This window comes from Perognathus longimembris, chromosome 8 (assembly GCF_023159225.1).
Source record: "Perognathus longimembris pacificus isolate PPM17 chromosome 8, ASM2315922v1, whole genome shotgun sequence".
Classification (NCBI taxonomy): domain Eukaryota; kingdom Metazoa; phylum Chordata; class Mammalia; order Rodentia; family Heteromyidae; genus Perognathus; species Perognathus longimembris.
In genome coordinates, this window is record NC_063168.1 from 58,146,804 (window position 1) to 58,159,278 (window position 12,475).

General features: G+C 37.7%; 1 protein-coding gene across 2 annotated transcripts in view; it reads right to left on the reverse strand.

The window, feature by feature from the left end:
• Window positions 1–12,475, reverse strand: part of Lclat1 (lysocardiolipin acyltransferase 1) — a 113,323-nt gene that overhangs the window by 73,130 nt on the left and 27,718 nt on the right. Inside the window, exons 1-2 of one of the 2 annotated variants that reach the window (XM_048353190.1) lie at window positions 3,486–4,600; window positions 112–280 (exon numbers count right to left, since the gene is read on the reverse strand). In XM_048353190.1, coding sequence (XP_048209147.1) covers window positions 112–276 — 165 coding nt within the window. In that variant the 5' untranslated portion in view covers window positions 277–280; window positions 3,486–4,600. Of the gene's footprint in view, window positions 1–111; window positions 281–3,485; window positions 4,601–12,475 lie in introns of those variants that run through there. The other variant, XM_048353189.1, reaches the window with a different exon arrangement.

Below are 12,475 nucleotides of genomic sequence, written 5' to 3' on the forward strand. Positions count from 1 at the left end.
CTATAACATAAAGGGCTTCTTCTCCAACTCAAATCTGACTCTAACAAGGTAAAATGAATGAACTGGACAACTAAGACAAGCAGAAAACCACCTTTGTACCACATAACTTACCACAGGTAGTGTGAGCCAGGTGGCCACAAGGCGATTGCTGATCCAGCGATACCAAGATGGGTTTATAAACACTAAAGGTATGATAGGTCCCAGCATGAAAATGCTTCCAAAAAAGCTCCCTCCAAACAGAGTGAGTATAAAATAAATCCCTTTCCATGACATCATGATTCTGAAAGATATAAAAAAATAAAAAGGTTAATTTGGTTACTATATGTTTTAGGAACCCAAATTCCACATCTAAGTGATTTATAATGATATTTAACTACAGGGCTACAAAGAAAAGGCTCAACTAAAAGATGCAAGGGACTAAATTTTACGGAAGTGACCCTCCAACACGTTCTACCAGTCTTACAAATTACATTAGTAGTTAGAAATTGATGGTCTCAGCCAGGCCCCAATGGTTCATGCTTATAATTTACTTAGGAGGTCTTAGATCTGAGAATCTCAGTCCAAAGCCAGACTGGGCAAACAAATCCTAGAAACCCTATCTCCAATTAACTAGCAAAAAATTGGAACTGGAGGTGTAGTGCAAGTAGTAGAGTTTCAGTTATGAGAAAAAGCTGAGCAAAAGCTTGAATGCTTCAGTTCAAGCCCCCAATACAAAAACAAATCAATACTCTCAACTGAACAAAACTATGGAAAACAAGTTGTCTAAGAAGTCTTTTTTTTTCTTGATAAGTAATTAACATAAAATAGAAGATTTCTTTCCCAGGATGTTATCTATCATAGAATTTAAAAATACTCTGCAGGGTTTTTTTTTCCTCCCTAATAGACAGAGAACTACAGAATGGCTTCCTAAGTGTGAGGATATCTATAAACAATGAGTTTAACAGGGTGAACTAAAATATAACTTTTACTTTTTTATTATTACAAAGGTGATGTACAGAATGGGTTACAGTTACATAAGTCAGGTAATGAGTACATGTCCTTTTGGACAATGTCTCCCCTCCCCTTGCTCTCTCCCAGTTTTTCCCTCCAATCCCTCCATACCCACAAGTTATATAGTTCATTTTCAGCATAGGGTCTAGTGAGTACTTCTGCTCCATTTGTTCCCTTTGTCCTTCCATTCTAAAATATAACATTCAAAATGTCTAGAAATGTTCATTCTTTGCAGTAACCCTAAAAATAATATCTTCAGGCTCTTGGTCTTAAGCTGATTATTGGTCGAAGGGGTAAGTAGAAGTCAGACCTTCACTAGCTTTACTGAACTATTTTCCAGAGATTCTTTAGGGGATTCTCACAACCAAAACCTCATGTGGATATTTTAAAAGAAATGGCTGGAAACACCATTTAACATGAGCACTAAAATAGTTTGATTTTATTATCTAAACTATAATAAGGCAAAAATGTATTATGCTTCAAGATAATAAAATTATTGAAAATATTACAACAAGAAAAACAAGTCTTGAAATTCACTAATTTAAAGAGGATTAGAGATCAAGACCTCTGAAATATTTTTAAAGAATCATAGAGAGAAACAGAAATAAAAATTTCAAATATACTACTGTTTTTCTAAAGATAAATAAGTCAAAACCCTTAAAGACACAGAATCAAGTTGATCTGAGTACCAAGTATGTTTTTAGATTTCTACCAATTCTTGGCAGTGTATATACAAAATCCTCTGAAGTACAGACAGAATACATATATACTAAGAACTGATTTTTTGAAGACCTATAGATCTGAGCTTTTAAGAAGTGGTAGAGAAGAGCTGGGAATATGGCCTAGTGGCAAGAGCGCTTGCCTATACATGAAGCCCTGGGTTCGATTCCTCAACACCACATATATAGAAAAGGCCAGAAGAGGCGCTGTGGCTCAAGTGGCAGAGTGCTAGCCTTGAGCAAAAAGAAGCCACGAACAGTGCTCAGGCCCTGAGTCCAAACACCAGGAGAGGCAAAAAAAAAAAAAGAAAATGCTTGCCTCTGGGCTGGTGATATGGCCTAGTGGCAAGAGTGCTTGCCTTGCATACATGAGGCCCTGGGTTCGATTCCCCAGCACCACATATACAGAAAATGGCCAGAAGTGGCGCTGTGGCTCAAGTGGCAGAGTGCTAGCCTTGAGCAAGAAGAAGCCAGGGACAGTGCTCAGGCCCTGAGTCCAAGGCCCAGGACTGGGAAAAAAAAAAGAAAGCACTTGCCTCATATACAAGAATTGCCATAGGCCCCAGAACTTCTACTCCTGGTATAAATACAAATGGACTGAATTTATATGTCCACGCAAAACATTGTATATGAATATTCACAGCAATAAAAATGTTTAAAAAAAAAAAAAAAGAAGTGGTGGAGAAAGATCTCAGGGAAGCAGAAAACAAACCTCCTCTTGACAAGTGAGTCAAAAAGTCCTGTTGTCCGAGGCTTCCTCCACTTTGCTTTTTCTGAGGCTTCCTCCTTTTGTTAAAAGATACCACAGGCAGTTTTTCCCAGTATAAATTAAATCCTTTTTAAACAAGAGATTAGGGAAAAGGAATATAAACTTAAATTTGGTATTCTCAACCTCCATTTCTTTTTAAACCTTCCCCCTAAAATAAATTCTGTACTGTTCCTATTCAGTTACACACCTTGTAACTAACTACCTTTTTATATCTGCTGTTTTCTTCTGCCAAGCAACATTCAGCAGCTCATTTATATACCTGCTCCTCTCACCAGAACTATACTTTATACTGTATCCACAAACGACAGCCTCCCCAAGATCCCCCAGCAAAGGTTTTGGTACGTTTCCTCCTCATCTACTAATTTCTGATTTGATGTGATTAGAAGAAAATATATAGTTAGAAGAACTCAGCTATCATCTAATGAAATCTCTTCACTGCACAATAGTAAAGCTGAGGCCCAGGAGAGTTAAAATCGTTTCTCCCTGAAACCACAAAACAATCTAGTGGCATCCAATCCTTTCTGTCTATCGCTTCTCTGGCTCATCACATCATACCTTTCTCCTGCTGAGAAGCTGAAAACCAGAGTACTAAAGAAACTTTTAAGCCTATATTTAAATACTTAACTGACATACAAAGATATACTTATGCATGAATACACTACACTGGGATTATTCAGAATAAATCTAAAATTATTTCTCCATCCTTTCCCACCTTTTCAGTCATTTATTTATTTTTACTGACTCAAAAAACATACAAAGAGTTTCCCTACTACATGCTTATGAACTGTGCTAGTAGAGGATACGAGAGTAAATTTGACAGACATTACTAAACTTTTAATAAATCGGCATTCAATTTTGTTCTTATTTGTTTACTTATTTGTCTGTTTGATTGCTAGTGCTAGGGATTGAAAAAAGCTGGGCTGTATCCACAGACAAACTGTCACAGATGTATCAATTTCTACATTTCTCCCTTATGAGTTCCTCCTCTTCTCTTCACCTAATCTAACCATTTTCTGTATCTTCTTCCAAGTTTCAAGAGTTTGATGGACAAATTAGGTTAGGAATTAGTGACATATGGGGCTGAGGGCAGAGTACTTGTCATCATGAGCAAGGTCAAATACAAACAAAAAAGTTTAAAAAAAAAAGAAATTAAAAAATAACTAGCTGTACACTTATTTGGAATTGTTACCAATTTACAAAACAAAACAAAAACCAACTGACAATACTAAGCACTGGCAAGGATGTACATACACCTCCCTAAACTCACACACAGTGCAGATGAGAAGACAAGTGGTATGCATGGCACCTCAGGAAAAGTGTGGCAGTTTCATAAAATGTGAAATCTAGGTTTACCATGTAATCCTGAAATGCCACTACTAGCTACCCAGAACAAATGAAAATTATTATCACATACAAAGTTCAATATAACTTTTATAGCACCATTATTCATAACTGTCAAAAACTGGAAATAACCCAACTGTCAGTCTGGAGTACACCACCAAACAAAAGGCAAAACAGAGTATATGAACTGAGACCACACCTACTTGCACTTCCTTATTTAGATGCAAATGTTTTTCTTGGAGTCTGACTATGATATTGGAGGATATTCCCTGACAAGTACTAATAGAAACCACTGAGGTTAAGTATGAACTGTTGCATAGGATGCAACCATACTATATTTCATGGACTCTTTGTTTTATTCACATAATAGCTCATGTGTTAACAAGTAGCATTGCTCTCACAGACTAATGGGGAAGTTATATGCACAAATGAGAGCAAATGACTAAGACAGTGTAACGTCTGAGACAGTGTAAGGTTCCACAACTAGGCTGTAATGTAGGGGGAGATGAACTCCTCCGAGATGCATTTAAGAAGACATCATCTTAGAGGATGCGTGATTGAATAGGGGAACAGAAAGAACAAAGCATAGTTAGCAAATTGGGTAATACTGAGATATGAGATATACTAATGACCTACAAGAAACCACAAGGGCATAAGCCCTTGGAAGAAAGTTGGACACACCCAAGCCAGGATGGCCAAGATTACCTTTGTTAGGAAGGAAAAATATGCTGAAGCCTATGATTCATGTTTTAGGATAAATGTGATGTGGTATATATAATGATGGACTGAATCAATATACAGATTGCTTTTGTTAAGAGTCTTTGGGACTTTAAAACAAACAATGCATTAGGACTTACTGTCAAACCTCACAACTGAGAGGTGTGTGAGCTAGGAGAAATAGTTTCAACAATTCAAATACTCCACACTAGTCATCACACTACAATGCCTAACCTGTACACTTCATCTGTGTAATGTGAAAAGGCTAGGAGGAAAAATCACCGTAAGGCCTCTAACACAGAAATCATGAATATTGAAATATATATTGAATACAAGAAATTGTGAAAAGGAATTCCTTTTTGGACTCCTAATGTCTACCAAGCACTTTACAAAGGGCTCTTTTTGCTCAAGGCTAGGGCTATACCATTTTGATCCATAGCGCCATTTATTTCTAAGTTAGAACAAGATTTAGAAAATAAAGTTGAAGGAGGGACATGGATCAAGAAGCACTGTACTCACAAACTGATTTGTGGAATGCTAATTCCTTTTGAAACTACTTGATGATAAAATACTATAAAAAATAAATTTTAAAATAAAGCGGAGAAAATCCTCCCCAAAAGTTAAACAGAAAGTAGAAAGTACAGTAGAAACCAAGATGGGAGGGCCTAGGTACCACAAGAAGAGTAATGAGGCCATGTGTGCACAGCTCATGCCTCAATCTTAGCTACTCAAGAAACTCTGATCTGGGGGCTGGGGATATGGCCTAGTGGCAAGAGTGCTTGTCTTGTATACATGAAGCCCTGGGTTCAATTCCCCAGTGCCACATATACAGAAAACGGCCAGAAGTGGCACTGTGGCTCAAGTGGCAGAGTGCTAGCCTTGAGCAAAAAGAAGCCAGGGGCAGTGCTCAGGCCCTGAGTCCAAGGCCCAGAACTGGAAAAAAAGAAAAAAGAAAGAAAGAAAAAAAAGAAGCAGCTGTGATCTGGGGACCGCAGTGCAAAGCCAGCCTGTATAGGAAAGTCCAGAAGACTCTTATCTTCATCCACCTACCAGAAAGGCCAGAAGTGAAGCTTTGGCTTAAGTGAAAGAGCACTAACCTTGAGCAAAAAAGCTTAGAAATAATACCCAGGCCCTGAGTTCAAGTCCCAGTATTGGCACAAAAAAATAGAGTAATAACAAATTGGAGGGAGGAAATTAACAAACAACAAATAATAAAAAAAAAAAATCTCCAGAAAATAAGGACAAGGCATTCCACATTCACAGAACCTACTGAAGGAATGAAGATGAAAATAAGTACCAATCTTTCAGAACAGTAAGGACAAAGAACATTCCATAAAATGCCAAAAGGAAAAACAGGTCACATACAAAGGATCAGAAAATTAAATTAGTGGTGTGGGAAGCATGGATCCTCAAATGACAAAAGTGCTTACAAGCCCAGTACAGGGCCCCAAGTTCAATCCCCAGTATGACAGTGTAAGAAGGTAGGTAGGTAGGTAAGTATGAACGGCTGGATGGATGGAGAGATGACTTTCAACTCCCAGAAACAAGGCAGAAAAAATAAAATAAGCAATAAACAAACAAGCAATTTTTTTCAACTCCTTGAGGCAAGAAGAAAACAGAAAATGTCTGGAAATTTCTAAAGAAAACTATTTCCAGCCAGTCACTTATCAATCAAGTATTAGTATAAAGACACTCACCATAAAAACATTATCAGGGCTGGGAATGTGGCCTAGTGGTAAAGTGCTCGCCTTGTATACATGAAGCCCTGGGTTCGATTCCTCAACATAAACAGAAAAGGCTGAAAGTGGCATTGTAGCTCAACTGGTAGAGCACTAGCCTTGAGCAAAAAGAAGCCAGGCCCCAAGTTCAAGCCCCAGGACTGGCAAAAAACAAAGCAAAACAAGAAAAACATTATCAATATATGAAAGGTGCCAATCAATGTTACTTCTCATATAAACTTTTTTGAAAAGGCTACTGGAAAATTGGCTCCACTAAAACGAGTAAACAAAAAGGAAAGATCTGAAAAACAAAAACCAAAACATTCGGGGCTGGGAATATGGCCTAGGGGCAAGAGCACTTGCCTCATATACATGAAGCCCTGGGTTCCATTCCCCAGCACCATATATACAGAAAATGGCCAGAGGTGGTGCTGTGGCTCAAGTGGCAGAGTGCTAGCCTTGAGCAAAGAGAAGCCAGGGACAGTGCTCAGGCCCAGAGTCCAAGGCCTAGGACAGGCAAAAAAAACCAACCAAACAAACAAAAATGCCACATAGATGATAAGTCAATGGAATCCCAAAGATGATCCAGAAACGACATCCCAGACAGACAGCCATGCTTAAAGGAATTTAGTCCAAACTGTAGAAGGGTGACTTAAGAAAAGATTCTGGACTGAAATCTCTGTCCTCAAAAAGCCTATTATTCAACAAACCATCTTTCTGAGCCAAGAACACAATGCCCAGGTGAACCTGAACCAAATTCTAATCTACACTTGGCTTCTTGACCATGTGCTAATATAATTCCTGTTTTCTCTTTGATATCCTACTTCCAGATCAGTCGATGACACTAATTTTATCTGAAAATAGTTTTTTGTTTGTTTGTTTGCTTTTTGCCAGTCCTGGGGCTTGGACTCAGGGCCTGAGCACTGTCCCTGGCTTCTCTTTGCTCAAGGCTAGCACTCTGCCACTTGAGCCACAGCGCCACTTCTGGCCATTTTCTGTATATGTGGTGCTGGAGAATTGAACCCAGGGCCTCATGTATACGAGGCAAGCACTCTTGCCACTAGGCCATATCCCCAGCCCTGAAAATAGTTTTTTGCTTTGCCTTACACTTGAGATATGGAAGGGAAGCATGATGAATTCAGAAGCAGAAAACATATTCCCAATGGACAACAACATCTGTAGACTCCTGCCAATGTCCAACTGTGATGAGGCCTATTTACCAGGATTCATTTGTGCATGAACTTTCCCACTATCTTGCCCAGAAGAGGATATGGCTTGTCTCTAAGAACTAAAGTCAAATGATCACCCATGGACCTTGCATCTCTAAGAGCTTTCAGCTAATAAATTGTAGCAATGTCAGAGGATGCTCACTTCTCAATTCTTAAAAAAAAAACCAATAAATTCGAACTATATATAGTGTTTCAGGATTCATATGCAGATGGTAAAATTTTAAAGGAATACAAGACAATAAGTATAAGCCTAAGGGTTAATAGTTGTATTAGAGGTACACAAAGGGTTATAAGGTACTGGCAATGTTTTACTTCTCAAGATGGTAGTTGTAGATATGTTTACTAACAATGATCTTTAGACCATCAGAGGCAATATGCACATATACCACACACCATACCCTTTTGTTCTAAGTTACATTAGCAAGATAACAGAAATGTTTTTATTGGTTATCAACCTTGGGGAAAACAGAAAGGGACAATAATCACTTAATTTAAAACTTTAATTATTTAAAAATTTTAAGGATACATTAACTAAACCATAGTAGAATTCATTTTTATTACCCCTAATCAAACATAGTATTTTTTTAAAAAGCAAGTTTGGGGAGTCAGTTGAGATAAATATACCAGAGAAGTTTATACCTTTTCAAAGAGAATGCCAAAATAAATAACCAACAAAGTTTAAAAATCTAATACATAAAATAAAAATGCAAATAAATGTTAACTTCAATCACTACATTGTCTATACATGAATCACTACAGCAAAAAGATCACTTAGCCAAAAACTAAGGATTTTTTTAATTTTTTATTTTATTTTATTTTTTTAATTTTTGGCCAGTCCTGGGGCTTGGACTCAGGGCCTGAGCACTGTCCCTGGCTTCTTTTTGCTCAAGGCTAGCACTCTGCCACTTGAGCCACAGCGCCACTTCTGGCCATTTTCTGTATATGTGGTGCTGGGGAATTGAACCCTGGGCCTCATGTATACGAGGCAAGCACTCTTGCCACTAGGCCATATCCCTGCCCTCCCCCGCCCCCCCCAAAAAAAAACTAAGGATTTTTAACAGCTAAAATAATCATAACCTGACTACTGAAATTATTCAGCAATCTGAAAGCATTTAATCGCATTCGCTATCAGAACAGTTGAAGAGAGGTGCTCTTTATGCATTACTCTTCCTGTAATTTTCACACCCAATACAATCACGCTAATTTCATTTTTTTCAAGTATTAAGTAAAATATTTATGAGCTGGTTAATTTCTTTTAATTCTACATATGAATGCTACAATCCTGGACAGTGTGTTCTGAAAAATACATCAGTACTTTCTCTGTAATTGCAGTTTAAGAGAATACACAAACTTATTTGTCATCCCAAAAGGATCCACATAAAATTTTTCACAATTTGGTAACATAAACACATCTCACATTCCTGATGAAATGGTATGCTTCTTTATTCTCCCAATGAGAAATGAATTTGTTTTCCTTTCTTGTCTCAAAAGACAGAAAAGATCACAACTAAATTTAACGTTTAAGTCTGGAAACAAAGATTGTTATTATCTCCTCCTCTTTTTTATTTTTATTCTCAATGGTATTAACATGTGTCTTTCACCATAAACCACTTTTAGGTTCTTTAAGGAAGTAGACTACCAACTTAAAATAAAATGTCACCATTCATGATTTTATTCATCCTTCTAGTTAAAAATTTTGAGTCTCTATTAATACGTGGTGTCAGGAAACCACTAGAAAGTTTTCTTTTTAAAAATCTGTGTTATCCAGAAGTGGCACTGTGGCTCAAGAGGCAGAGTGCTAGCCTTGAGCAAAAGGAAGCCAGGGACAGTGCTCAGGCCCTGAGTTCAAGCCCCAGGACTAGCAAAAAAAAAAAAAAAGAAGAAGAAGAAGAAAGAAAGATAAAAATCTGTGTTAAAAAGCAAAACATTATTTTTTTAATAAGAAAATCATCGGAAGAAACAAATAAAGACATGCTTTGACAAAAACAAGTCAAAAAGAAAACACCCTTCTATATCAATGAAGCATTCCTATCATTCAAATGGCAGGCAGAGGAGGCTGAAAGGATAAGAGCTGGCTGGGGCATACCCACCTATTTAGAGAACGGACTGACAGTACAAGGAGAAACAACCAGATAAAAAGTTTCTTCTTCCAAAGCACCAGGAGAAAACACTACTATGGCCACCACCATCATTATTATTCCCCTCCACCCCCCACCCCCACCACACACAGAGAAAAGGCACAGAAAGCAAGCTAGAGAAGTCTCGAAGGAAATAAAATCTCACTTTTAGCAATTCTGAATAAGTACAACAGTTATTAAGGAAGGTCAAGCCTCAATCACCCAAACTGAAGCAAGGAAGAACGTTCAACTAACAACAGATTTCAGTCAAGAAACCAATTAGCTCCTTGGGGGTGGTCTACTCTTAAGTGTTCTTAGAATTGGGCAAGGGTTGTGTCAATACCATGTTCTTATAACCTATTTTTTGATATTTGGTAAGAAAAGAAATGGTATGTATCAACATACAACTTACAGAGAAGTATTATATAAACATTAGATCCACATAAACAAGACTCTAAGCCATGAAGCAATTATTTTACTTAAAATGTATTTAAAAACTTAGTATACAGAAAGGAGGGTATATGTGCTGTGGGATTCTATTCATCTAATGTTTGAAAAGATAAGCTGGGAAGGTATGGAGCAGGCATAATAACTGTGAGAAGGATCAGGGGTTTCTAAGATTTTAGTAATTCTCTATTTCTCAGTTATACTTGTGTGCATTATGGAAATTCCCTGGAATGTGAACTTGGCTTATGTATTTTATTATATATTTAAACAATATTTGGAAAAATTTGTATATAATAAAAAATGTTGGTGATCTTAAGGTTTGAAGTCTAGGTCTTGTGCTTGCTAGGCAAGCACTCTGTCCCTTAGGCACACCTCCAGCTCTTGGTGCTTTAGTCATTTTCAAATAGGATATCATAGATCCGCTTGGGCCAGACTTAGACCTTTGAGTGTCTGACTTATGCCAACTGCATAGCTGTTATTACAGGAATGAACCATCATTCCTGGCTTGTTTGTTGCGATAGGATCTTGCTAACTTTTTGCCTAGGCAAGCCTCCAACTGTGATCCTCTAGATCTTGGCCTGCAGAGTATGTATAATTTAAGCTGAAGACTTCATAAATGATACAATTATATGAAGATTACAGGAAGAAAATATATATACAAACAAATGTTGTACACTTCACTGTTTGAGACCAATAAAGGTTAAAACAAGATAGGCACTCCCAACAGATTGGCAGCAATGTCTGTTTTGACTTTCCCAGATGTTGTTTGTGCCCGTTCCTTCACAGAGGGAGTACAGGGTGAGAGTCCCTTCGGAATGGTTACTACAATCTGAATATGCCTACCACCACCAATTCCTTCTTAGTATTTACCCCAGGAAAATATTCAAATGTATAGAGAAGGATTCCCTGTGGCACTGTCCTCCAGTGATGGAGGAGGACAAGCTAAATTGTGATACATCTGAAACCCTATGCAGCAGCTGGAAAGAATGAAATCAAGATGGTTAGCTTAAAAAAAAAAAAGAACTGCTTTCCAAAATGTACTGCCAACAGAAAAACAATGTGATACCATTTTTGGAAAAGGGAAAAAGATGACTTCCCAAGTCTCTGCCACCATATGGTTTATATAGATAAATGAAGATGGGTGTGATATCCTACATTCATATTCCCAACTACTGGACAAGATGAGGCTAGAGGATCTCTTGAGCCCAAGAATTCAGGACCAACCTGAAAACAAACAAACTGAATGAAAGAAATCCATCTAAAAGATGATTGCCAATGGTACATGCAGTGGCCTCTTTGGGGCGAGACAGCCTAGAATGGGGAGGAGGGTCAAAGAAACTTTGTTACGTTTCTTAAAGAAAACACTTCCATTTGTTAACTGTTATAAGAAGAAAAGGAAGAACATGAGAGGGAGAAGTTTAAAACAGCTGAAATAAGTCACTTTTCCAGTAATTCCTATTTCCATGACCCCATAATGAAAAGCAAAAATGATTAAATGTTCAAATAGAAATAGCTCACAGCTCTTTGCCAAATGATTACTTGCCATACTCCAGGCTCAAGTAAATTTTAACAAACTAAAAAGCGACAGAAACATAAATTGTATAATAGAAGTAAAACAACATAGTATCATCATACAAAATTCTCTCGAAGTCACTATTGAACTGGGCCTAATGGCCCAGTATGTAATTTCTGCATTCAGGAGGCTGAAGCGCAAGGATCACCCCTTCTGGGCCAGCAAATGAGATCCAGTTTCAAAGCACATTCGCACACAGCATTTGCAACACACACACAGACACACAGACACACACACACACACACTTCACCATTTAATTTACTATATGGCATTTATATCCATTCACTTGAAATGTACAGCTCATATTTTGTTTTTCCTTTCATAAGAAATAAAGCTAGTTAGTTATGTGTAGTTAGGTGAGGTATTGAGATTGTTCAAATAAGCCAAGAATCTACTAAAAACTCCACATACATAAAATAGGAGTCCATAGTGATGTATTTGTATATACAGTCTCTTCAGAACAAATAAAGTTCTAGCAGAAAATTACTGTTTAAAAGTCACACACACACACACACACACACACACACACACACACACACACACACACAGAGAGAATGAATGTTTTCCTGTATATGTGCTGGTCCTGGAGCTTGAAGTCAAGACCTGGGTGCGGTCTCTGTTTTTGCTAAACACTAGTGTGTTCTACAGCTTGAGCCACAGCTCTATTTCTGGCTTTCTGGCGATTAATTGGAGAAGAGTCTCCAGGATCTTCCTGCCAGGGCTGACTTTTAATCATGATCCTTAGATCTCAATCTCCTGAGTAGCTAGGACTACAAGTGTGAACCACTAGCACCTAGCCAGAATGAGTTTTTTTTTGTTTTTTGTTTTTACTATATCCTTGTTTACTTCAATCAA